The 27810-nt window shown below is 44.0% G+C and overlaps 1 protein-coding gene across 1 annotated transcript in view; it reads right to left on the bottom strand.

Annotated features, from left to right (window-relative positions):
• The window catches only part of CDKL5 (cyclin dependent kinase like 5), a 143212-nt gene that overhangs the window by 13567 nt on the left and 101835 nt on the right, over positions 1-27810 (bottom strand). Inside the window, 5 exon segments of the mRNA XM_027775474.1 lie at positions 7352-7475; positions 11356-11461; positions 11747-11848; positions 15465-16431; positions 21874-22025. Of these exon segments, the coding sequence (XP_027631275.1) occupies positions 7352-7475; positions 11356-11461; positions 11747-11848; positions 15465-16431; positions 21874-22025 (1451 nt within the window).

The following is a 27810-nucleotide window of genomic DNA, read 5'->3' as shown; positions in this document are numbered from 1 at the left end:
ACAGAGACAGAGAGAGCAGAACTGAAAGCCGTGACTGTTGAAGGAATGTTGAGCCTAAAATCTGCAAAGGACACCAGGCAGTACAACCAGGCACTGTATGCCCCCGTGTTCCTGAACCTCATTAGGACCTGCAATTTTTGACATCACTGAGCAAATTCCAAGTTCTGAAGTAAAAGTTTTGCTAATACAACACAGCCAATACAATTAACCAGAGTGATGCAAGTCAGAATGATGCATTTATCATTTTCAAAGCTAGGAAACTTCAGACACGGTGGAATGTCGAAAAATGAGATTCCTTAAATCATTCAGTGTTGGCTGCACTGTTAGGAGGATAGCAGACTGGGTCTAGGCCCTGGGAATTTGGCCAGCGATTCTTATGAAGAGTACTTTTGAGGTTAAGGGGCTGAGACCTTGCATGGGGCCGAAAGACAGACGTCTAAACTGAACTCCAGGCCACAGCACTCAGTCCCAGGAGGGGTCTAGGCAACACAGCATGTTGTTCCCTGGTGTCACAAAGCCCAACTCTTCAGATGGAAAGGAGACTTGGCGAGCATCTAGTCCAAGCAGTGACACGATTTTCAATGTTCATAACCTCCAGAAGTTACAGGATTATATGCGTATGATTTAGCCATACCCTTCCACAACGGTGTCTGTGTAGAACCCAGGAGCACAACAGAATATTTGGAGCAATGGCTGGAAGATTTAAGTAACCAGAATCAAAGTCTAACCAAATACCAAAAGTGTGCTCAGGGGAAAAGTGCTTCCTTCCAGTCTGGCAAATCTTTTGGGGATGGGAGACGGCTGTGGGGGAGTTGATCATAAGAATCTCAGACAGGACCAGGTGTTACTCTAAGAAAGCTAATCCTGGCATGAGAGGAAATGAAGGCTTGAACCAGCAGTCCTAGGAGGAAACAGGCTTCTGCACGGGAAAGGAAGAGTCTATCCAGGAGGAAATGGAGGAAAAGGTGAAAAATGAGAGGTTGGGGAAAGGGAAGGTAATGAATGAGAAGGTGGTGCAGAAAAAACCGCTCAGTGTGTGCAGTCCGGGTGCTGCAGTGCTGAGTCCCCAAAACACAAGGAAAAGGGGTTACTTCCCCCCTGCAGGCTATCTTCAGAGGCACCAGATGAACTGGAACCCCACGAGGAAGGGGGAGGAAAAAATGCCAAGTTGATGCTGAGCAGTGGTGATGGGGCTAAGATCCAGGCAGGGAGCCAGCCCAGAGGCCAAAAGCACAAAGGAAATGAACTACCCTGGAACTGAAGGAGTAAAGCAGGAGGAAGCACGGGTGTGTGCATCAGGAAAGACAGAGGAAGTGAGCTAAGAAGGGAGGGAGATGGAGAGGAAAAGCAGAGCCAGGGAGCGGCTACGCGGAAACATGCACCCAGAGAACAGAGAGCCTAAGAGAGACTTGGAGAGAGCCAGAGGGATCTGGTAAGCCGTCTGTGTGCAAAGGGATTGAGAAGGTGCTTTGGAGCCCACTGGGTAAGGGGGTGGGGCAGAATCTCAGGACAGAAGCTTGGGAAGGCCCACCATCCAGTCACCTGGCATGTCACCCAGGGCAGCAGCTCTGATCACAACAGTGTGGGAGGAGGGGGGGAGTGAGGACCAGGGGTAAACGGATGCCTTCCCATGCTTGTCTATCAGGACAGCTACTTCCATCAGGGGCCAAAAGGAAAAAGAGAAGTTCAAAGACTCATCCAAAGAAAGGAAGGAATGAAAAGCGCCCTAGGCAAAGCCAACCAACATTTCCTGAGTGCTCTATACGGCCAGCATCCCGTGGCAGGTGCTGGAGGTACAGAGAAAATCACACACAGGCTGTATGACCTCATTCAAGCTGCTCACAGACGGGGAGCTGGGACGGGGGGCGCCACCCAGGGATTGGGCAGCTGGGGAACCAGGAGGCAGCAGGGCCAGACTTTGGGGCAGCGGATTGTGAGGTGATGAGGTGAGGGGCATTAATTACCCTGCCACCTCTCCTGCCCTGGCAGTGTGACTAGGGCGGTCAGCTAATGTGTGGGAAGAGAATGTCAGCGAACAATTTGACAGGCCAAATTCAGCAAGTGACAGTGACGAGAAGTAATGGATTCTACATCATCCTAACTTTCCAAGGAGAACAAGACTGAGGTCGTGCACGTGACTTACGGCAATTCTTCACTCATCCTAACCAGTGCATTTCCAATTCCCTTCGTTTACTGGCTAAGCCTCGATTTGTAAGCCAATTCTGACAGCAATCTTTCTAAACTATTTTTACATACTTTATCTTTCTTTTCTTTTTTTTGGAGGGGGAGAGATTTTTGCTATAGAGTACATGTACTCGCCAGAGATACAGAGAGAGACACAGAGATAGAGACAGAAAGCGAGAAATCATCCCCCAGGGAGAAGGGCCACACCACAATCCCTTGTTCTCCATTCTCCTCTCAGGATTTTGGGCATGCATGCACACACACCCCACTTGGTCTTTTTTTTTTTTTTCAGCAATGTAAAAGCTCCTCTCTCATAAACACACTTTCTACGTGGATACCTCTAACATTTATGATTTTTCCACCAGGGGCCTGATGACAGACAGAAACACCTGCTCCTCTTCATAGTTACAGCGTGGGGCGGTTCTCCCTGCCCATGCTGCCATTTCCCGGCACTAATGCTTGTTCTGACGGCCCTGGTGCCAACTGCTAAAACTGGGTGTAAAAGAAGAATAAACAGGCACCGATAGGTGTTATCCTATCAAAGATGATGAATCTGACTCCATGAACTGGTTTTTCTTGTTTAGAGATCTTATGGCTTATCTCCCAGTGCCTGAGTGGGCTCTGGATAGCAGAGACAGCCAGAATCCCAGCTCTGAGTACAATATTGACTTATGGCTTTAAAATATGACATAGTAGCTTGATCTTCCCACTGTAAGAAATGTGCACACTGTACAGAAATGTACTTCCTAAAGACATTTAAAGTACTCCTATCAAGGAGAAGCACTGCCCTTAGGTGAGCAACACTTTGGGAAGAGCAAGTCACTGTTACCGTAACAAGGCTCTTGTATTTTTGTGACAGTCACCAGAGGTGCATTTCTTTCAGATACAAAGAAAATGAGGAACCAATTACAGATCTGGTTCAAAAAAATCAAGATGAGTAAAGTTTAATTAATGTCTTAGACTAAGATGTGACACATGAAGGAGAAGTGTCATAGATGCATTTTCATGAGGGGTATGAGAGCAAAAGAATACAGATAATCCATCACTGGCAATTCTGGAACCTTCTCAAGCCCCATAACAGCAACACTAGAGGAAGGATGACTCGATGAGGACTTGGCTGAAGTTCTATGTTCCAACCGTGCCTCTCATTCTTTGTAAAGCGACTATTTTCAGGTTTCTACGTAAATAAGTCCTACTCAAACTGATGATCAAAAAGACAGGAACAACGCACTGCTAACACTGCCTATCCCACATGTGGATTTATTATAATTCTGATCTGACCTACCTACTCTTCACAGGACTATAGGAATCTGTAATTGATGCATATATATATATATAGCATTATTTTACTTAACTTTATTTATTTGATTTTAAAAAAATTGATCAGAGAGGGACACAGTGAGAAAGCGAGAGAATGGGAAAGTGAGAAAGCGAGCCACCAAGTCTGGGACTCGAACCCTGGTCGACCATGTGGGAGTCCAGTGCCCTTAACCACCATGCCACCTGCCAGCCCCTGTAACTGATGCTTTTTAAAAATTATTTTATTATTTAATTCTTAAAAATTTGACCAGAGAGAGACAGAGACAGAGATAGAGACAGAGACAGAAAAAGTGAGAACACAAGCTGTCAGGTCTGGCACTTAAACCACGTGGGAGTCTCGCACCTTAACCCCCATGCCACCTGCCAGCCCCATTGGCGTTCTTTTTAAACCATCACCACTTCATTGTGCCACGATCCAGAGAAAGCCAGTTCCTTCTCACAATTTACACATTATTCCCATGGTGTGTCAAAACCACACCTGGTAACTAAAAGAGGTCGTATTTGTGCCCTTGGGTTACTGCATAGATCTTTCCTAAATACTGGAGATCAAAAGATAGTCACATGGAAGGAGAATGCACCCAAGTTTATCAGCAAAGTAAAGTGGACGGGGAACACCTGACAAGTCACACTGATGTTAGATGACATTAATGATTATAACTGCAGCTTCTGACATTAACGGCACCTACGGGGCCAGGCACTGTTCTAGGTGCTTTTAATGTGCTACCTCATGTGTTTCCAGGGCCCCAAATGCTTAATCACTAATGTTAAGAACTGTTTTGTTTTATAAATAAGGCAATGGACATAAAATGCATTATGTAGAAAAAGTGTATCTACAGCATTAGAAAAGTGATTTTTATTATTCTTAAAGAATAACTAAGTAATTTTCACCAGAGGGCACATTAACACTGACACCTTGATATAACCCTGCCAAAAGGGGCAAACAGTGAGACCATCTAGGATCAGGAGTGCTGACATAAAGCCCTTCTGTTACTTCTGGTGACAAACATCAGAAACGGACTCTCCAGCAGACTGGCCTTATTAGAAAACTGATGTGCTCTAGTGAAGCCCCATTTTATTCTCCGCATGGAGAACTTAGTTTCACAAAGTACACAGAAACAGCCCTCCCATCTAGATTCTGGGCAGGGTTTCCAGACAGAGACTAAATAAAAAGTACATGGAGAATAAAAAGTACATTATTGGGAACCAGCAGTTAGCATAATGGCTATGTTGCTGGACTCCCACGTAGTCGACCGCGATTCGCGTCCCAGACCCGGTGGCTTAAAACTCACGCCGGGCGCGTGTGCGTGCGTGCCCAAGATCCCAAGAGGAGAATGGAGGAGAAGGGATTGAGGCATGACCATCCCCCCTCTCTCGCTTTCTGTCTCTATGTCTCTCACTTTCTGTCTCTATGTCTCTCTCTGTCTGTCTGGCGAACGCACACACCCTATAGCGAAAAAAAATCTCTCCAAAAAAAAAAGTACATTATTATTATTATTATTAGAGATTTTTGCTATAGGGCACGTGTGCTCACCAGAGAGATAGAAAGCAAGAAATCCCCCAGGGGGGGGGGGTGGGATGGCCACACTGCAATCCCTTCTCCTCTACTCTCCTCTCAGGATTTTGAGCACACAAGCACATGTACCAGATGTGAGTCTCACGACACCAGGTCTGGGACTCAAACCAGGGGTCCAGTGCCTTAACCACTATGCCTCCTGCTGGCCTCATCATTATTATTTTTTATCATTAGTTTCTTTCTTTCTTTACTTACTTATTATAATTTCTTATTTATATTTAATTGTTGCACATGTTTGTGGGATACAAATATGGATTTTCAAAGCATGCATGCAGTGTTCGATAATCAAACCAAGGATAATACCATATTTATTTTTTTTTTAACAAAGAACAGCACATTATGATGTGCAACTTCAATTTTTGCTCTACTTGTTTTTTTAAAGAATTATTTGATTTTTATTTATTCATTCATTTATTTAATTTGACCAGAGAAAGATAGAGAGAGAAAGAGAAACAGAGGGAAAGTGAGAAAGCAAGTCACCAGGTCTGGGACTTGAACCATGGTCAGCCATGTGGGAGTGTCCAGCACCTTAACCACCAAGCCACCCACTGGTCCCTTTTTCTTTAATTTTTTTTTTAATTTAAAAAAGTTCTTATTCACCAGACAGACCAACTTATGGAATGTGATCTATGTTGTAAATTCTCTCCCTAAATTTATATTACATAGGGCACTAAAAGATGAAAGGATAAGAGAAGTTGCCATATCACTTGAAACTCTGTCTACTGCTATGCTTTTATAGTACCATAAAGAGTTGTTGCCTTATTTCTGTCTTCCTAGCCTAAAGGAAAGTCAGGTGGTAGAGAGGCAAAAATCGTGAGCTCTGGAGTCAGAACCCATGTAAATCTGATTCCTGGCTCACTCCTCCATATATATATATTTTTTTCTATTTAAAGTTTATTTATTTTATTCACAAAATAAAGCATGTTTGTGCACATGCAAAAGTGATAGAGAACAAAAAGTACTCTTGACAGGGTTTCATCATGCCATGATTCCCTTCCCCTTGTCATGCACCTTGTCGGGACCTTGGAAACACATGTGTGCACCTGGCATGTTTCAGGTTGACTGGGCTAGGGATCTGAATCCATAGTTGGCTGTGTGTTTCCAGCACTGCAGTTCAGTATGTTACTGACTGTGCTACCAGGCTGAGCCTCTTACTGGGCCTCATCTTACTCACTTCGACTGTCCAACACCAAGCGAGGTCCCTGACTTTTCTAAGCTTCAGTTTCCTCATCTGTAGAGTAGGAATGATCCCTATTTCAAAGCCCGATTATGAGAACTGAGACAATGCACAAGCTCCTCAGCAAAGTGTCTGGATATGGTTTACTGTCAATAAAGGAAGGAGGAGCCAGCAAGTGACATGGTGGCTAAGGAGGCTGGATCCCACATGGGCCGACCATGCAGTTCGAGTCTCTGAACAGGCAGTTTGAAAAACACATCAGGCACGTGTGTATATGTGCCCCAAATCCTGAAGTGAGAAGGGGTTATGGCATGGCCATCTTACATGGGGGTTGCTTTCTTACTCTTCTCCCCACCTCTTTCTGGTGAGTATATGCGCATTATGGAAAAATTTAAAAATAAAATAAAATAAAGGAAAGAGGCTGTAAAAGCCATCATTCATGTCACAAGAACACAATGGAAGACTTATGAGGTATTTACTAATCTATTTCCTTTAGATGATAGTGTCTATAATGCTGAACTTGAAAAAAATACAAATAATGATAAATCACATTTTTAAAAGATTTATTTACTTCCATTTGTTATTATTTTTTAATTCTGACCAGACATAAACAGAGAGAGAGAGAGAAAGGGAAAGCAAGAAAGCAAGTCGCCAGGTCCAGGGCTCGAACTATGGTTGGCCATGTGGGAATCCAACTCCTTTAACCACCACGCCACCTGCCACCTCGATAAATCCCATTTTTCTTATCCGATGATTTCTCTTAAGAAAGGCCTAGCATGGGGCCACCAGGTGGCATGGAGGTTAAGGCAAATGGATCCCACGTGGCCAACTATGCAGTTCAAGTCCTGGATCTGGCCACTTGAAATCACACCAGGCACATGTACGTGTGTGCCCAAGATCCGGAAAGAAGGGACTATGGTACAGCCATTCCCCGGGGTGTGAGTCTCACTTTTGCACCCTATACTCAAGAAAAAAGAAAAAGAAAGGCCTAGCAAAAGAAAACTAAAACATTCCTTAGAGTTTCTTTGATCTCTTAAATCTACAATTAGGAAAACCAAACAAAACAGAACAGTGCAAACAAAAACCGAAATACTCACCATGGATCAAACGCTGGTTGTCTTTTTGAGTGGTTGGTTCCAGAACCGCTGTCTGAAGGTAGGGAGGAAACTCTGGTTGACACATTATTTTCATGGAAGGAATTGTCAGGACGTGGAGATGGCACTGGATCAAAAAAAAAGTAAGTCACCAATGTGCTCTTTGGTCAAAGCAGCTCTCACTTTCCAACATTTTCTCTTCCGAATGCAAATACACAGATAAGTAAAAATCCTCATCTGCCCTTTGTACCGCTTCTGTGTTTTCTGAGGGTGGAGGCATTTCAGGGAACACTCTCCCTCCTCCACTGCTCACGACGTTAACCCACAAGGTCAGTTCACACTAGGTAGTCAGTGTTTAAGACTGAAACCAGAGGGGTCAGCTGACAGTTGGAAGAGTGTTAGAGGATGGCTTAAAGTATGAGTATCACAGCCTCCCCCACCTCCCTGTTTGCCATTCTTTAAACCTAAGGCTTTCTTATCACAGCCCCAGCCAGGCAAAATCTAGTCTTTGTCTGAAGTAAGTCTTAAGTATGTGTGCTGGGATGTACCAACTACATCAGCTTTCACTCTTGGAGTCAGTATCAGCCTCATAGTTTTAGATTACAAAGAGAGCTAGTTATTTGCAGAAAAAAAAAATTTCCTCTAAAGTCTCATTTCAAGAATGAACAAAGATGAACTATAATGTATGTGAGTAAATACTCTTCTGTTTTATTTTGGGGGGATTACTAACTTTTCCTGTCAATTTCTCGGCTTGGTCATAAATCAGAATATAGTGCAAATTTTGTCACAAAAGGAATATATAGAGTGTATATCAAGATAAATGACACTGTTTCACTTGACTCTTGACCAGTTGGAAAGAACACCTGAAGTACTATGGACACATCTGTCATTTCAATACCATTAAATCTTCCTTTAGGACTTAGTATCACTGAAATGACAGATGTCTCCAGCTGTTTCATTTAGTTAAATCTTTTCCTTTATATTTCTAAACTTCTCTTTTAATGCCAGAGGGCATGTGTGCTTGCCAGGAGAAAAGAGGGGAGGGAGAGGGAGAAAGCACCTCCTAATGGGGTACGGTCATGCCACAATCCCTTCTCTCCCATTTCCCCACCCTGTTGAGGGGCGTGCATGCACAAGCTGCTGAGGCTGGGATTCATACTGGGGGTGGACATGTAGAATGTGGCTCCCTAAACCACTAAGCTATGGGGTCAGCCCCAGTTTTCTAAACTTTTTAAAATTGAAGTGTTCTATCTGCCGAACCCATAAGTGGATTATGAGGTAGACAATGAAGGGTTTCTCTAATATTAACCAACTGAATGCATTTGCAATCAAAATGAAAACATGTTTCCAGAGGTCAAAGGCTAATTAATTTAAAATTCCATGAACATGTTAAAGTATATTCTCTAGACATGGATAGAAGTAACATGTGTATGGGACCAGCAGATTGCATAATGGTTACATTGTTGGACTCCCATGTAGTTGACCACAGTTTGAGTCCTGGACCTAGCAGCTTAAAACTCACACCACGCATGCGTGTGTGCATGCTCAAAATCCCAAGAGGAGAATGAAGAAGGGACTGAGATGTGGCCATCCCTCCTGATGGGTGATTTCTCACTTTCTGTCTGTCTGTCTCTGTCTCTCTGGCTAAAATCTCACTCTTAAAAAAATTAAAAGAAATAACATGTGTATGGTGCTCTTTGGAAATAAACCTGACACTGATAGAAAAGGATTTTGCTCATGTTAGTCCGGGGTCAGTTTCATAGCACAGTGGTTAACCACTGTGCAGAGGGAACTGGATCCCACATGGCTGACTGGTTCAAATCCTGGTCCTGGTAGCAACATTCCAGGCATACCTGCATGCATGCCCAGGATCCCATGCATGCATGCTCAGGGAGGAGAAATGGAAGAAAGGGGATGGCAGCATGACCAGGCCCTACTACGGGTTGCGCACATATGCACTCATACTCTCTTGGTCCTGTGCACACTAAACAGATCTAAGCTTTATTTAATAAATAGATAAATAAAGTTTAGTTCAATAAGATTCTTTTTTTATTTAAAAAGGTCTTATTTATTTATTTGATTTGATTTGATTTTTTGTTATTTTTTGCTTTTGATCAGAGAAAAAAAAGAAAGAGAAAGGGAAAATGAGAAAGCAAGTCGCCAAGTCCAGAACTCTAACTGCGGTTGGCCATGTGGGGATCTGGCCCCTTAACCACCACACAACCTGCTGGCCCCTAGTTCAATAAGATTCTAAGGTAATGGTGGTACCAGAAATAAACAAACGCATGCATGCATTAGAAGGGATATTCAATGCTTTATGCTTTTTCCCAAGCAGGTGCTGGGAGGGTATTCATTCAATATACATTTAGTCCTGAATAATACATTTATGCATTTATTTAGCATGGGTTCCTAATTAAAGTAACTAAGCAATTCTCTACATCTACCCCCCTCTGCTTGCCCCCAATTCCTGCCACCTTGGAGCTATCCTCTAAAACAGCAGCAATGGTGGGAAGTCAGGCAACTGTAGGGTGTGGAAGACTGCATCTACTCTTGAAGGCTTGGCAAGGCCGAGTCTCCCATCCCAGGGCCCTGCTCCTTCTCTGTGAGCTTGCTGTCCATTTTCCCAGCAGGGTGCTGAGAGTCCCAAGGGTGTTTGGGAACTAAAAAGGACTGCCTTTATCAAAGTCTCCTAAATTCATACAACTGCAAAAGCATCTGTTTCAGTCATCTGTTAAATATCAAAGTACGTTTTTAAGGCTGTGCAAGTATACTCGAAATCTTTCTTTAATTCAGTGGACAAATATTTGTCAAACTGTGCTAAGCAGTGACAACAGACTAGAAATGAGAGTAAGAAGAGGAAAAGATGAAGAACTCAGATCTCTGAGGGGTTCCCATCCTTGCGGGGGCAATGCAGACCAAGAGCCACTGCAATGTGGGCTGTTACACAGAGGCACGCATGAGGCACTGGATCCCACGTGGGTGGACAGGGAAGGAGCTTCATCTGCAGTGGGTGGGCAGACCTTGAATGGAGAGGACCTCACAGAAAGGGATCGAAGCAAGCTGACCAGCAGGGGGAGGATTGTGTTTCAGGCCAAAGGACACTAGCTGGGCATGGCACCAGGCAGGAAGGCCAGGGCTAGACCAGGGGAAGTCTGGAATGCCATCTTAGGGAATTCAGATTTTATCCTAATGTAACTGGGGAGCCAGAGGACTCTCAATGGGTGAGAGATAGGGGCATGGAGATGGAGATGAGGGGGGACAATGGGTTGCTTCCTCTATTTTTTTTTCCGTAGCACTTTTTATTCTTTACTCCTTTGTATCATTATTATCAATACATTTACTGCCTATCTCCCGTCTAGAGAATGTGAGCTCTATGGACATGGAGCCCTCTGGCTGTCTTGCTTACTGATATGTTCTAAGCCAGAACAATGCCAAGCACAGAGGTGCATTGATGAATTCTTTACGACATCACTGAATGAGTGGTATGGTCAGGTCACAGCTTTAGTATAGCTATCCCAGGACCTTTTCTTGTCATTGGATACATGCGCTCACCAGAAACAGAAAGACAAGGGTCGGGGAGAGAAAGTACCCCTCCGATCTCCAATAGGGTATGGTCACTCAGCAATCCCTTCTCTTCCACGTCAAGATTTTGGCTACACATGCACATACACTTGGCATGTTTTCCAAGCCTCCAGGGCCAGTATTTAGACTGCATGGTTGGCTATGTGGTATCCAGCTCCCCTAGCTACGAGGCTATGGGGCAGGCCCTTCTTTCTGATAGGTATCTTGGAGACAGGGAGGCCAGTAAGGAGGCTACTCAAGAAACCAACTCAGAAGGCAGCAGGGCCTGACCTAAGATGGTGGGGCCAGAGGCAGGGGGAACTGCTGGAAGGTGACAGTGTCAGCAAGGCCACTGCCGCTCAGGCAGTCAGGGCAGTGAAGACATCTGAGGGCCCAGGCTGGATGGGGAGCGAGGGAGAGAGGAGAGGACTGGGGGGTGGGCTTACCTCTGTAAAAGCTACCGACTCTCCTTGGGACAGGATCATTGTATAGGTGTCTGTTTTCTTTGGGAGCTGTGCCATCGTCAGAATGAGGGTCATGATACACGCCACCCTGAGGCAGGAAGCAAGTTTGAAAAAGTCACACCACAGATGGATAAGAATGTAGCCTACGAATGTGCCAGAGGACCTAATCCCCCCATAATTTACTCCACAATCTTTTAAACAGACAAGTCGGGATGATGGCATGAGGAAGACTGCTTACTTTCTAAGCCAGGTCAACGTATTTGTGGGAGACAGGGTATGAATGAATTGCAAACCTAGGCCGTCATGATGTAGAATGAGCAATCTCTATAGACATGTTTTATGGTAAAATGTTGCAACCCGGAAGGATTCAGACCTCGGACTTCTGACGCGTGTGGAATGAAGAGGTGCCTTCTCTGGAGGACTCTTTAACAGAAGATCTTGCAACGGTCATCTCTGGAGGGAGCTGTTCTCCAGGCTAGAAGTCAAATTTAAAGAGATTTAAAAGAGCATCCTGATCCCAGGGAGGAGAGTCATCACAGTCTTTATCTGGCATAACCAGTCCCTTTAACAGCTAAAATAAAAAATGTTGGCTAAAACACAAATTGTCCCATACAGAGTGAATCATCTGATGAATGTAAAATAAGTCAAACAAATTTCACACAGATGGAAAGTGAAATTCTCATTAAAGTTATAGCAAGTTGGGAATAAATTAGTCTGAAAATAGTTCAATTAATTATTAAAAAAAAAAAGCCTCTCTTATCTAAGCAGTCATGGTTCTGAGCGGCACTTGGAGTCAAGATTCTATTATTTAATTCAAAATTCTTCTAGCAGATTTTTGGCTGAGTTCAAAAAAGAACTGTGCGGGTCCAAAAATTATTTTTCTTTGAAGGACTTATATGGCAGATTCAGACGAAAATAAGGTTTTTGTGAATGTATCAAGGAACGGAATAAAGCCCACTTAGTCGTTTTTGTCTTAAAATTCCCTAGCTACTATAGCTCATGAGCTTAAGTTCTCATCCTCATCTTGTCTAGGTCGGCAGCACTTAGGCCTCGGGTATTTTCCCAGTGCTCATCTCCGGAGCACTATCACCTAGCTTTCTCCAGGAAGTGAGTCATGAGCTAAGAACAGCACTTTGGGCCACAGTGGTGCTCACTGAAGAGGAAAAACATGTAGCATTTTCTACGCTTGGAAAAAAAAAAGATGATGGAAGAAAATTACCAAGCTATCAAAGGAGTTAGGTGCGTTGCATGTCCACACCTTACGCACAGAAAGAGCATCATCTCAAGCCTACGTGATCTATCAAAAACATCTTCATTAAAACTTAAAATGCAATTCTGTCTTCCTCCCCCTCACTTCCCAAATGGACTCTGAGGATTCTGGGCAGGAGTCCATTCAATGGAGCCTTTCTTCTTCCTATTTTATGACCAAATCTGGTTTGACTTTAACCACCTGTATTATTAATGAAGGCCTCTAGAAAAGGATTTTAGGGAACAAATGACTTACATGTAACCTAAACTGAGTCCCTGTGCTTTGAAGGTGGCCATAATACTTGGCACTAGAGGATTCCCATGATTCACACACAGCTCTGGTTGCTTTTCAAGCCTTCCGCCATCTTTGTGTCCTTAGGCTGCGCTCCTGACCTGGCCTTCAGAAACAGTCAGATCTCTGCTTAGCCCACAGGAACTCTCAGAATTAGGTTGTGACTACCATGGTCACAAAAACCCTGTTTCTTGAATTCTCAGAGAGTCAGTCACATATCCTTTACCTAAGTTAAGTCGCTTTTCACTTTTCTTACTTCTGTTTTATATGAAGTCATGCTCGACCTGGCTGGGACTTCTATCTTCTGCCCATGGGCAGCTGCCAGGCTCTGGCGCTCTTTCCCTCCTCTCTACAGTGACTCCTTGGGGGTCTCCTCGGCCATTCCTATGACTCCTCTTCTGCCTTCGCAAATGTATACCTCCTGCCCTCTCCTGGTCCATGGGGGAGACGCCTTTCCAGCCTGGGAGGGTACACCTCTGCTTCAGAGCCCAGGTCACCTCAGCCACATGTCAGCAGGGAAGAGTGGAAAGAGCACCAGCCTCAGGGGCAAGACTGCCCCAACAACCCCCACCCCCAAGAAGCTGGGTATACTTGGGTGACTCACCCAACGCTCCTGAGTCTTAGCAAGCCCATCTGTGAAATGAAGGCTTGACTTAGGTCACCTCAAAAATGCTTTCTTTCACTCTGAAAAGGAGCTGCTAGCAAAGAAACGCCAGTCTTGCTTTTCTTTCTGTTCCATCCCGAACACACAGGGCCCACTATCCCTGTTGGGAGGCTTATGACTGCTGTCTTCCACTGGCATTGACTAAATCCTCACCTTCATGCTTGGATCATGGTAAAAGCCACCCAAATCTGGCATTTTCCACTCTAGCAGTGCAAGAAAAGCTGCAACCCCTGAAGCACACACACCGTTGAAAGTCTCCAGCTACATTCTCCTTGCAGTGCTCTTTCTTCCCTGCCTTCGAGCCTTTCCTGGAACTGTCATCACACACTCCCTGAGTTAAATCCCAACCCTCCTAAGCCTCTGCTTACACATCACTACCTCTGGGAGCATCCCGCCACACTGCCCGACTGACCGGCAGCTCTCTCCCCCTTGGGCACGCATGCATGCCTCTAGCACAGCAGACTGCAGCCCAGTGCCATGGCGATGGCCCATCCGTTGGCAGGTGTTGCCTGCCAGCCCATATTCTCCAAGAGGGTAGGGGCCACTGCGATTTCCTCTGACTACAGCCTCTCCTGGAATCTAGTTCAAGCCATGCCTGAACATACCTTCACACTTTAGCCATTCAAAACATGTCTATACCCTTTGCCTGCAGCAAGACCTCTGCTTGCCCTTCAAGCCATTTTGAACTACACACAACGATCTCTCCCCACTCTCAATTCCTATGTATAGCTGGAACCATATCAACGTGCGTCTTAATTATTAGAAGTTTCTCAAACGCAAGAACCCTCTCGGAGTCTTCTGAGTGCCTGACAACACCTCCCACAGAGAAGGTGCTCAGCCTCTAAGTAACAGCTCCCGCCATCACCCACCGCAGAAGCAGCTGCAGCAACTATAGTCTGTTAGACACTTGGTCTGCGCCAGGCACCCGGCACAGTGCTGTATACGTGAGACCATGAAAATGATATTTGAAAAAACGTCTCCTATTGTCAGAATGCTGCTTGTTTTAGGCTGCTTAGAATCAGTTCCAGGGCTTCACGATCCTAAGATGGAAAAAAAAAAAAATGTTGCCTTATGATTTAAAAACAATCCAAAAGACTGAAAATGAACATTTCTCCTGGCATGAAGTTAAATTTATCTACAGTTCTGGATAAATTAAAAACTTTAAAATTCAGTTACAATATTGAATAAGGTATTAGCAAAAAAAGGTTTGATTTAAGCAAATGTGGTTTAGAGAGATTAAAGAAAATACCCATGAATGTACGTACACTGAATTTTGAGAAAACTAAGAACTAACCCACATAGTGGATAAATTCTACAATAAATGAAAATCGGATTCTCTCAACAAAATACACTAGAAAGGAACATTTAAGAGAGGAAATGGATTACTGAAAACAAGTTTTTGAGTTCTCCTGTGTACTCAACAATTGACTTAAATAATTTTTCTTTCTTTCTCTTAAGCAGAGCTTTGTCTGGGTATTGCTTCCTTAAATGCATCCTATCAAGAAAACTATGGGAACCAGCAGTTAGCATAATGGCTATGTCGCTGGACTCCCACGTAGTCGACCGCGGTTCGTGTCCTGGACCCAGTGGCTTAGAACTCACGCCGGGCGCGTGTGTGTGCGTGCCCAAGATCCCGAGAGGAGAATGGAGGAGAAGGGATTGCGGCGTGACCATCCCCCTGGGGGGTGATTTCTCGCTTTCTGTCTCTATGTCTCTCTCTGTCTGTCTAGCGAGCGTACGCGCCCTACAGTGAAAATCTCTCAAAAAAAAAAAAAAAGAAAACTATGGCCTACCACAGCAGGGCAACTGCAGGTGAGCCCAGTTCCCATCCCCTGCACCACCTCCCCACAGCGAGCCACCGTGTCTGACCAAGATGCGAGGCTGTACCTGGGGTGATAAGAGTTGCAGGCTGTTGGCTCTGGCTGCCATCCCTTGCCCTATGCTCAAGCTTCCGTCCAAGCCTTTGGCTCGCACTTTGTCCCGAGTCACATACATGGAATGCCTATGAGGACGCTGCTGAGAGGAGAAGGGGCTGGTGTAGCCCAGGCCGTAAGAAAAGGATTCGTGAGGTGCAGACAGTGAATGGGAATGACTGCTGTCCATGTGTTCCGGCAGTTTCAACTCCTCCATCGTTTTGGAGTGCCTGGTTGAGGTTCGGCGTGAGTCCAGAGTGCCCTCGCTTCGGTTATTCCTCCCCGAGGGGCTGAGCAAAGTTCTCGAGTCGCTGTGCCTGGTGGGAGTCGGGCTGGTGGGAGAGTTCAAGTCCAAGCAGCTGGATGGAAAGTACCTACTGGTATTGGATTCTGCGATTTGGGCCCTGGCTTCAGAAAGGTTGCTCACAGACTTAGAGTCACTCAGTGCCCCATGGCTTTTGGCCTTGGTCCTGTAGGAGGGACTCCTAGAGGACTGGGGGATGGTATCGATGTAGCTATGACGGCTTTGCTTCTCACTGGGCTGCAGGGTACCGGCCTTGCTCTGGGAGCTTTCCATGAACGAGTGCCGGTTCTGCTGAGATCTACTGTTTGACTTGAGGTACTTTGAGCCGGGGCCTTCTGAAGGTTTTGAGTCAATGTTAAAATCAAATTCTGTTTTTGTCTTGGCTTCTTTTGGGCTGAGAAGGTGTGGTATGTTGTTGTTGGTGAGATCTTTGCTGGCAGATCCGGGCTGAGTGCTTGCTTGGTAGGTTTTGGTGTGCATCGGACTAAGAGTTGCTCCGGCAAGATTTCCATTCAGGAAGCTTTCATTGGCGGGAAGACCTTCGTCAGCCCGGGGCAGCCCGACGCTGAGGTTCTGGATGTCCTTGCTGTTGGATCTGTGGTGAGACTGTAAAGCGGCACTTTTGCTGGCTTGGTTTCTAAGTTAAAAACAAAAGAAGGGTATGAGTCTCCCTCAATAGCAAACAGACAAATAGTACTGTGTTTGAAAAGAAAAGAGCACATACTCAACACAGACCGAAAACATTAACTCCCTCAAACATGGGCTGCCTACCAGTAACTAGGAACCTATCAACAAGAAAGAAGGTCCTGGGGTCTAGCAGGTGGCATGGTGGTTAAGGTGCTGGACCCCCACATGGCCAACCGCAGTTCAAGTCCTGGACCTGGCAGCTTGCGTTCTCCCTCTCTCTCTGGTCAAATGAAAAACAGATAAATAAAATTAAACAAATAATTCTTTAAAAAGAAGAAGAAAGGTCCTAAGATCAGGTTCCTCTGGAACAAAGCATGGGACCAATGAAGCTCTTCCGGCATCCTTAAAAGCTCGGCTTCCTCACTGCCGACAGTTTCTAACCACTCCTCTGGAACACACACACTTTTGTTACATCACACACATGCAGGACGTCTGCAAAGACAGTGCCGAGCTACGGAAAAACTCTCTAAAATCCTTTTGTCTGCCTGAAGGTCGGAAGACAACATTTAGACTTGAACATTACTGCGTCCCTTGAACTTCGTTTCTGTTTGTAAAACTTCACAGCCTGCTCAGAGACAGATACGTACTCACAGCACAGACAGACACCAATGTCTCTTTTTGTCTCTAGCCTGTATAGTCAAAGGAGAGTTCTAGCGACGTAGTCAATGAAAGAAAATGGCACTCTGAAAAGAAATAGAAACTGCCTAGCAAGGTCTTTTGGAAAGTGTGCTGTTCAATGTTTATGCTTCAAAAAGTGGCCGTTATTTGCAGATCTTCAGCTCTCTTTGTACAAGAAACAGGAGTCCTCTACCACAGTGGATCACAGAAACCTGAAAGAGTTCATTTCTCTCCAAAAGACAATTTTTTTTCTCTTCTTCCTTTCATACTTCATTATTCCAAATGGAACGAGGCCTTCTTTAGGATTTAAAGCTTCATCTCCTACTTGGTTTGAAACACAAAATATAAATCCAGAGGTAAACCTTGGCCTCCATTTGAGAGCTCAAACTGACACCAGAAGCAAGGTCAGTTTGTAATTACTTAAAAGGCCGAATTATATCTTGGGATAGGTGAGAATGCTTAAAAATGAATAATGATTTACACAATTCCCTTTTTACTATGCATCCAGGAAATTCTGCTATAAGTATTACTATCACTGAAGATGGTTTAATTTGGGAAAGTTCTGTTCTCACATTAATTGGAAGAGAAGTCCTTTTTTCGTCCATGTGGAATAGTAATCTGTGAAACTATGCCTTCCAATTTTCTCAATGAGAGTGTCTGTAAGCCATCAGATTTATCAAGCAAGCCTGCGATGGTGTGGGAAGCCTTGTCTCCAAAATGCACTCACTAATCTCTCCCAGTTAGGTCCCAAGAACTGGAGCACTGAATAAGGACACTTCAGTATGAGCTAACTAAATGGCAAACCCCAGGCCTGGACATAAATGACAGAAAGGGAAAGTTAAGTCACACCTTCTGTTAAATGATGTCAATGAGTCCATCCCTAGATCAACAAGTCTGTGTCATAAAAGCCTCAGGTTCTAAACCAACAGAGTCATCGGATTCTACCTTGATAACTAAAATATCTCAGCAACTTGTACAAAACCCATACAATGACTGTCTCACCCACACACAGACCCAACTGTGCTGGTTCCTCTCCATCTGTCCAACCCTGGATCCATTCCCAGCCTCTCAGCTAGGCCCTGGGCCTCAGGCACCTAAGGCCCTAGTCTGTGTCGTGTCACCCAGGTCCCCTCGCTGGTTCACATCTGGTGGGGCTTGCCAGAGGAAGGCGCTGTAGGACAAGAGCAGAAAGACGCTGAGGAATGTCTTCCCTGCCCCTTCCTGGCATCCACGCCCTGACTCGGATGGCAGCCGTGTTGTTTCCAATGATGTCTCCCACTGGGGGACTTCTTAGCCTGAGCCCTCCCTGGGCTCTCGCAACCCTATTTCCTCCCCTCTCCCCTTGAGGCCTAGGGACAGTAAAGGTGGAGAGATAACACGTGCAGACACTCGGAAATGTCCTAAGCTCAAGAGGACTAGAAAAGGACAGAGAAGAGCAAGGAGAGCTGTTGGAGTATCTGGAATTCTTAGAGACACCACCACTGGTGTGAACACAAAACCAAGTATGGCCTGAGGAGAAACACATCCATAGCAATGTGAGCTACCATTTCTAACATGAAAAGGGAAGCTATAAAGTTAAGGAAGACACATTTGTCAAAGCGTTCAGTTTTCCTGAAATGTATAAAGACCCTAAACTGCTATTCTGAATGTTGCTGTCTCTGGATTAATCGGAAGCCACTGAGCTTTGAACGGGATTCCAATGGAGAAAGGGCAGCATATCTTCACAATGGAGCTCTGCTGAGGTGCACCTCTGGAAACTCCATAGAGCTCTCTGACACACACTGCAAGGATCTGTGTTACACTGCTCACCAATTGAGAAAATTTTATACGTAAATTCTGAAATGTTTGACAGGCTAGATGGATAGATGGACACCCAGCCAGTTAATGTGTTTAGTGAAGGTTTTGAAAGCAAACATTAAAGGGGCAAGGCTGTATTTTTACAGAGAAGGCTGGTGAAGTAGGAGTGGGGACAGTGGAGTGTGGGGCAGCTGAGGCAGCATCATGTCGAGTCCACCATGAGCAGAGACTCCAGAGAGCCTGAAGGAAACAGGCAGGGGCTAAGCAGTGTGAGAGTCCACTGCCTCCCCTAGAGAGGACAGAATGGAAGACAGGGTATGTGACAGTGTGTTTGTGTCTCTAGGGACAAGGCAGGGGAATATGTAAGTGGCAATCAATGTGACACGGTGTTGCGAGCATCTCTAAAATGGTCCTGGAAAGTGCAAGGGAGCCGTAGTCTATGTCGAGATCAAGACTGATCCCTGACAAGGGGGAGTAAGTCAGACCATAGACAAGCATGGAGACAGAGGCCTGAGATGCATGTGAAGTGAGGTAAGATCATTCCTAAGGACTTTCTCTCTTAATATAGTCAATACGATGCCAAGACCTCAGAGTGAATTCTTCCAGCAATTTTTATTTACTTATAATTTGTATTCTGGCCTACTTCCAGGGCCATTTGGGAAGACTCCTTAAAGATCCACACAAATCATATCCTCTGTGCCCCCTGAAAACACCATGAACATACACATCCTCCTTAGTAGATCCCTAAAGAGGTTCCCAAGGAACAGTGCAAGTCTCTACTGGGTAACTCCAAGACTCAAGTGAGTCCCTGTTCAGGGGGCAGGAAATCTAGGGTACATGGTTGTCACCCACTGACGGATGCTCTCCCAGAGTGTCAAGTCTTGAGTTATCAAAATTCCAATCTGTTAACAATTGTTCTATATGGAGGGAAAATTTGAGAATGGAAGAGGGGGAAATTTTCATTCGAAATGCTTCATATAAAAAATTGTTTCTGGGACCAGCAGATGGTATAATGGTTACATCACTGGACTCCCATGTAGTTGACCATGGTTCAAGGTTTGGGCCTGGTGGCTTAGAACTCACACTGGGCACGTGTGCATACATGCCCAAAATCCTGAGAGGAGAATGGAGAAGGGATTATGGCGTGGCCAACCTCACTGGGAGGGTGACTTCTCATTTTTTGTCTCTGTCTCTGCCTGTCTCTTGTACATGCACCCTGTAGCAAAAATCTCTGTCTGTCTGTCTGTCTGTCTCTTTCTCTCTCTCACACACACACACATTTATCGTTTCCTACTTCTCTTCTAATAGTAGATGAGAGAAACTATTTCTTAGCTCCCATAAGCTAACAATCACAGATGACAAGATCAGCTTCTTGTGAGAAGTAGTAAGACAAGGAGACCATGACTAAGACCCCATCCTCCTGTAAATGCAGCCAGTGGAATCGGGGAACATCAGGTCCAGAAAGACAACCTGATTTTGTGGTTTAACCTTGTCTATGCATGTGTGTGTCTGTGCGTGTTTCAGAAATAGGTTTTTGTTTTTGTTTTTCTGAGTCCCACTGTGTTGCGATCCTCCTGCGTCAGCCTCCTAGGTCACTGGGACTACCATGCATAGCACCGGGCCTGGCTTTTTTTAGGGCAGGCTGGAAACGGGCATCCCATGTGGCCCCGGCCTACCGAGAAGCAGCATCTGCCAGAGCACGCTTCTACGGCTTGATCAGGGGAATTAGTATATTTTTTTTAATTTCAAAGAATTATCTATTTAATTTTATTTATTATCATTATTATTTTTCAACTTGCTATAGGGCATACGCACTCACCTGAGAGAGAGCAAGTGAAAAAGTAAGCCACCAGGTCCAGGACTAGAACTGCAGTCAGCCATGTGGGAGTCCAGCGCCTTAACTGCCACGCCACCTGCTGGATCCCCCTCTTTATTTTTTTTAATAACTAGTCATTTAATTTCATTATTATTATTTTAATTTTTTATATGGCTGTGTGCACACCAGAGAGAGAGAAGGGGAGAGAGAAAGAAAGCAAATTGCCAGGTTCAGGACTCAAACTGTGGTCAGCCATGTGGGAGTCCAGCACCTCAACTACCATACCACCTACTGGCCCCAAAACTGATTTTTTAAATATCATGCTAAAAAACGTATTTAAATAGCACCAATTTTAATCACTGGCTTTCATATTCTTCTTTCTTTCTTTCTTTTTTATTGGAGAGGTTTTTGCTATAGGGCACGTGTGCTCTCCAGAAAGACAGAGAGGGACAGAGAGACAGAAAGGGAGAAATCACCCCCCCGGGGGGGGGGATGGCCACGCCGCAATCCCTTCTCCTCAATTCTCCTCTCGGGATCTTGGGCACACATGCAAACGCGCCAAGCGTGAGTTTAAGCCACTGGGTCTGGACTCGAACTGCGGTGAACTATGTGGGAGTCCAGCGACATAGCCATTAAGCTAACTGCTGTTTCCCATATTCTTCTTTCTTATGAGAAATTACTGTCTCATCTCAGTAACTATGAGACAAGAGCAATAAAACTCCAAACCCCTTCTACAGAGCCATACCTACTTGGCTGTCCTAAGGACCCTGCCACCTACCCGTGTTTGACATCCTTTTCTTCCTCTAGGAATCCTTTTGCCCTTGCTCATCTTTCTTCTTCCAAGCATCAGCCCTTTGAGTCCCCTTTACACAGAATATTCTAGTTCTTGAGGTGGAAAACCTCCTCAGTTGCTAATCCAATGCTACCTTTCCCAGGGAATGCACAGGTTTCCATAATATACTTGTTAAAGATAAGAAAGTCTTTGAGACCCACACAACTCTTTAATTGTGGTTCTGAATCATGTAATAAGCATAAGGAAGATATTTTTGAATAAAGAGGGCTTTCCTTCTTTTCTCTAATTGCATCATTTAAGCAGCCACCTCCTCCACCTACTTGTAAGACCAACAGTGCATCTGTATTTCCTTAAAAGGGAATATTTACCTATTAGACAATGTGCTGCTTTCCACATGGTAAGGCTTCCTTTTCGCGGATCTTGAAGGGGAACGATCCAAAAGTCTCTGGGTCTGAAATGTAGGGTGATTCAAACACTGTTCTGTCAAATATCTGTCAGCTGGGTCCAACTTCAGTAAATTCTTGGGAAATAAAGTTTAGAATTGGAAAGATCATTACAAAGTCAAATTTAAGTTCTAATAAAAACCTTATTTTTTTCTTATATAAGAAATACAGAATTATTGCAGAATATCTAGCAAACACAGTTCAGGCAAATGAAGACGACTCTCTAAGTAACCCAGAAGCTCACCACTGCTGTTCGCTTAGTCCTCCATGGAATATCACATATACAGAGTTTTAAGAAAGAAAATCTGGCTCATATTATTCATGTAAGTTGTATACTCTGTACTTTTTACCTCCCATGAACAACTTTTAACAATTTGACTTAAACACTCGAAGTATTAGGTTGTTGGGAAAGTCATGGCATATTTTTCTGTTTTTCTATGCAAAAATGCATCATGATTTTCCCAACCACCCAATATTTTAATAGTTACATATTCATGTGAAGGAATACACATTCTTCACCTTCCTTCTGACTCCCAGAGACCCAGTTCCCAAGATTACCAGATTCTCATGCATCCTCTCATAGGTATACTGGCCACACCTATACCTGCGCTTTCACTTCACCCAAGCAGTAGCATACACACAATTGCCTGCACTCAGCTTTCTTTCCACTTGACATACCATCTTTTTTTTTTTTTTTTTTTTGGCCATAGACCACATGGGCTCAGAGAGACAGAAAAGCAAGAAATAACTCCCCAGGTGGATGGCCACACCAGAATCCCTTCTCCTCCATTCTCCTGAGATATTGGATAGGCATGCACATGCACCCGGAGTGATTTTCAAGCTGCCAGGTCTGGGCCTCAAATTGTCCTCAGTCATGTGAGAGTCCAGCACCTTAACCCCCACGCCACCTGCTGGCCCCTTGACATACTATCTTCGGACATCATTCAGTATAGATAAAGAGCTTCAACTGGATAGGTGCACCTCACTTTGTTTTTAGCAATTCTCTAACAACGAACATTGTCTAATGATAAGCAATGCAGCAACAAATAACCTCACGACACAGTTTTTAATGACTGTATAGAAGTTGTAGCAGGGATATACTATGATTTACTTAGCCTAAATATTGGATATTTAGAAGGTGACCACTTTACCATTACAGTTAATGCTGTAATGAACACCCAAACTCCTGGTGTACATCCAGGATCCCTTTCACAGCATAAACTCCTGAAGATGGAACTGCTAAGTATGCAGAAAGATTCTTTTCTATGTGTCATCACATTACCCCCTAAAAAGGTATCTTAAATTAGACTCCTCTCAACAACTGTATACAGAGCCTGCCATTTCCCAGCACCCGCATCACCAACAGGCATTCTTTTTTTTTTTTTAATATTTGTAAATTATCTGGTTGTCAGGAAAGTCATGACATACTTTTTATTTTTTTTTTTAAAGGATTATTTATTTATTTTTTACATAAGTTTTTGCCAGAGAAAGACAGAGAGAGTGGGAGAGTGAGACCCCAAGCCGCCAGGTCCGGACTCGAACCGTAGCCAGCCATGTGGGAATTCCAGCACCACGCCACCTGCTGGCCCCATGACATACTTTTCTATGCAAAAAGGTGTTATGACTTTCCCAACCACCTAATGGATACTGAAAAAAATTTTTATCTCAGGACCAGCAACTGGCGTAATGGCTATGTCACTAGACTCCCATGTAGTGGACCACGGTTTGAGTTCTGGACCCAGTGGCTTAAACTCACGCCGGGCGCCTGTGTGTGCGTGCCCAAGATTCCAAGAGGAGGATGGAGGAGAAGGGATTGTGGCGTGGCCATCCCCCTGGGGGAGGGTGTGATTTCTCACTTTCTGTCTCTCTGTTTCTCACTGTCCTTCTGGTAAATGCACACACCCTATAGCAAAAACCTCTAAAAAAAATGTTTATCTCACAACTGTTCCAATTTACATCTTTGATTGCTAATGAGGCTGAATATTTTTATGTGTTTTGGTAACTTACATTTCTCCTTTTTTTATTTCCACATCTATCCTTATCTATTTGTAAGTATTCTTTATTCATTACTGTTATTAATGCCTTGTTTTATGTTGTACATATTAGGTGACTTACAACTAAAATTTCTTCTTCCAATATTTTTTATCTTAGTAATTGGACAAGACTTTAAATAGTGAATCATTAGGGACCAGCAGATGGCATAATGGTTACATCATCGAACTCCCACACAGTGGACCATGGTTCCAGTCCCGGACATGGAGACTAAAAACTGACGCCAGGTTGGGACCAGCAGATGACTTAATGGTTATGTCACTGGACTCACACATAGTTGACTGCGAGTTGAGTCCCAGACCTGACAGCTTAAAACTCACATTGGGTTCATGTGTGTGCCAAAAATCCCAAGAGGAGAATGGAGGAGAAGGGTTTGAAGCATGGCCAATTCCCTGGGCGGGGGATGGGGAGATTTCTCACTTTCTGTCTGTCACTCCAGTGAGCGCACGCACCCTATAGCAAAAATCTCTTTAAAAATAAACAAAAAGAACTCACTACGGGTGAGTGTGCACACATGCCCAAGATCCCAAGAGGAGTATAGAGCAGAAGGGATTGTGGTGTGGGCATCCCCCCGAGAGGTGATTTCTTGCTTTCTGTCTCTCTGGCGAGTACACGCACCCTATAGCAAAAATCTCTCTCTCTCTCTCTGTCTCTCTCAAAAAAAAAACTGTCTTAAAAAAAGGTGTGTTATTAAAACTAATTTTGATTTACAAATTAAGTAAGTATGTAAATATAACCTATATAGACTAACACAACATAATACTGCACACTGAAATTTACATTTTGAGTGACCCATTCTACCTCAAAGGAAGAAGGAAGGGTGAAGTTCTATCATTCACAAATCTATCTCCATCAAAACTTCCATGATTTAGTCCAGTTTATCCCTTCATGATTCACTGTTAAACAATGAGAACAAACCTAGATTTCCTCTCAGTAAGCCAGACTTCGATTTCAGACAACCACCTGTAACCTAGCACCACAGGAAATTTGAATTCTGATTCTATTGTATACGGAGATATCCCCTTTGGGTCTAAAGATTTCAGTTACTGAAATACAAGCCACTGATTACGTTCATGTGGATTTACATTCAAGTTGATTCAGACAAAACTTTGGAATCATCTTGGGGCCAGCAGGTGGTATGGTGGTTAATGATGCAGGACTCCCACATGGCCGACCACAGTTCGAGTCCTATACCTGGTGGCTTGCTTTCTCACTTTCCTTCTCTCTCCCTCTCACTCTATCCCTCTCTGGTCAAATTAAAATAAATAAATAAAGTTAAATAAAATAATTCTTTAAAAAAAACTTTGAAATTATCTCAATTTTCCCTTCTTCATTCTTTTTGAGGTTTTTGCCTTAGGGCATGCACACTGACCAGAGAGAGAGAGATAGAGACAAGGAAAGTGAGAAATCACCCTAGGAGGGATGGCCATGGCACAATATCCACTGTCCTCCTGGGATTTACACACACACACACACACACACACACACACACACACACACCCCTATCATGAGTTTCAAGCAACTGGGTCTGAGACTCAAACTGTGCTTGGCCATGTGGGAGTCCAGCGACATAACTGCATGCCATCTGCTGGTCCCAATTTTCTCTTTTTATATAACTAAAACTATAGTAGTAATATAAAATGACTTCTTGGGGCCAGTAGGTGGCATGACACTTAAGGCACCAGACTCCTACCCACATGATTGACTGCCAAATTAATTTTAAAATATTTAAGATTGTTACTGTATCATGAGAATTGTCAAACGTGGCAATTTTCTCAATATGTAAGAATAAAATTAGATTAGCCTGTCTTACAAAGATAAAGTCTAACCTTTGCCTCTTTTGCTTCTGTACTAAAGCAGATGCTGCTGAAGTTGTGGAAACCTGGGGTAATTTGTTAACACCTTGCAGGGAGCCTGGAGCCATTTGCAAGCTAGTCTGGCAAGCTAGCCCCGACCTTTGTAGTGTAAAATTCCTCCCTTCTGCTAACCCCAGAAACCCAGATCAAATGCTCCTGCAAGCCTGACCAAATGGTCGCCATAAGATTACCCTTGAAACCCCTTATCTTGCTTCCTCCCCTCACCCCATGGACTCATGTCTATATAACCTGAATACTCCTATGTTCGGGACTTCACTCTTAGCCATGTCTTGTATGACTGAGAGTGGAGTCCTAGCGCGCTAGCAATAAAGCCTCTTGTATTTTACATCAAGAACCGACTTTTGTGGTTGATTGGGGTCGCCATTGCCATAACACTCCCTGGACAAGGAGGTTCAGCGAGTTGCTGGTAAAAACCTTTCAACAGGAGACTGGAGGAAAAGGGATTGTGGAGTGGCCATCCCTGCTGTGGGGTGATTTCTCACTTTCCCTCTCACTGTCTCTCTGTCTCTGGCAGGCACACATGCCCTATGTCAAAACCTTAATAAATAAATAAAATGATTTCCTTCTCACTGGCAATTAAAACAGTTAACATTGAAACAGTTTCAACTGTAAGATACCAGTTAGAAACAAAGAAGAGGGCTGGACAGTTATGTAGTGGTAAAACTTGATGCTCTGCAAGGCTGACCCAAATAGGAAGGTTCAGGGTTCACATCCAGACACCTCCCTGAGTACACTGGGCATGCACGTGCCCGTGATTCAGAGCTAACTGAGGTTGGGCATGAACTGTGGCACCAGGACCCCGTTGGAGGTACCTTCTATCTGTTTCTCTTGCTCATAAAGGAAATTCATTTAAAAAGAGAAACACACACACACACACACACACACACACACACACAAAGGAAAGCTGGCCCTTGACTAGTTTTTAAATTGGAATTACTTATGACTTTTCAGAAGCTAAATATCTTCCTAGCACCAGTGCTATTTCAAACTTATTTGACATTGATGGTAGAATTTACCAAACATAGAACAAATTACATTTGTACTTAAAAACACAACTATTAGTTTTTAAATTACTTAAAAGGACAAGATCATCATAAGGAAAGCATCAAACTTACCCAGTAAATAATTTCTTAAATTTGGTATTTGGGAGGAAAAAATAACCTTTTTTTTTATAGCTTCTAATAGAGTCTATTTAATTATTGTGACTACTCTTAAAATTAGTAGGGGCTTGGGCCAGCTGGCATGGTGGATGAGGTGGCTAGATCCCACATGACTGGCTGGGTGGTTTGAGTCCTGGACCAAGTGGCTTGAAAAACACACTGGGCACACATGCATGTAGCAAATTAAAAAGAAAAAACAAAGATCAAATTATTAGAGGCTTGAACGAATTCCGATGACCAGTAGCCCCACTAAAAAAGGCTGAGATGAGGATGAGATAGCCACTTTAGCTACTTCTGTGTGGACAATATTATTTAAAAAGCTTTAGGGAATGGCATAGAAAATATTACTTCATTAAAGAATGTGGACAGAAGTCTGACTACTTTTCCTATTTTTCCAAAATCTTTTCAAAAGGGGACTGGGGAAGTCATGCCCACAAACATTAACAGACCATTTACTTTCTATTAACAGGATTCTTCCTACCTCCAGTCCCTGGCATAGTATTTTTGAGATGCATATTTCAACCAATTAGTATATTCTTTTGCTTATCCCTTCCCAAGACACAGAACTTCCCTTTTCCTTGAGATGTAGATTAAGCCTTTCTTTAAGACAGGGATCTTCCCTTCTAATCTAGTGAGCGGACCTAAGAATTTGTGGAACCCACCTATAACCTACAAGCCGCTCCCCCCTTCTACATGTCCCGCCTTTTTGGGCCAGACCAATGGGAAATCTTTTAATTAAATGTTGTCTGTCAATCTCAAAAGCAAATAAAAGG

This window comes from Tupaia chinensis, unplaced genomic scaffold (assembly GCF_000334495.1).
Source record: "Tupaia chinensis unplaced genomic scaffold, TupChi_1.0 Scaffold000567_1, whole genome shotgun sequence".
Lineage (NCBI taxonomy): Eukaryota > Metazoa > Chordata > Mammalia > Scandentia > Tupaiidae > Tupaia > Tupaia belangeri.
Note: the sequence above shows the minus strand (reverse complement) of the source record. Positions and strands in the feature narration are given on the sequence as shown.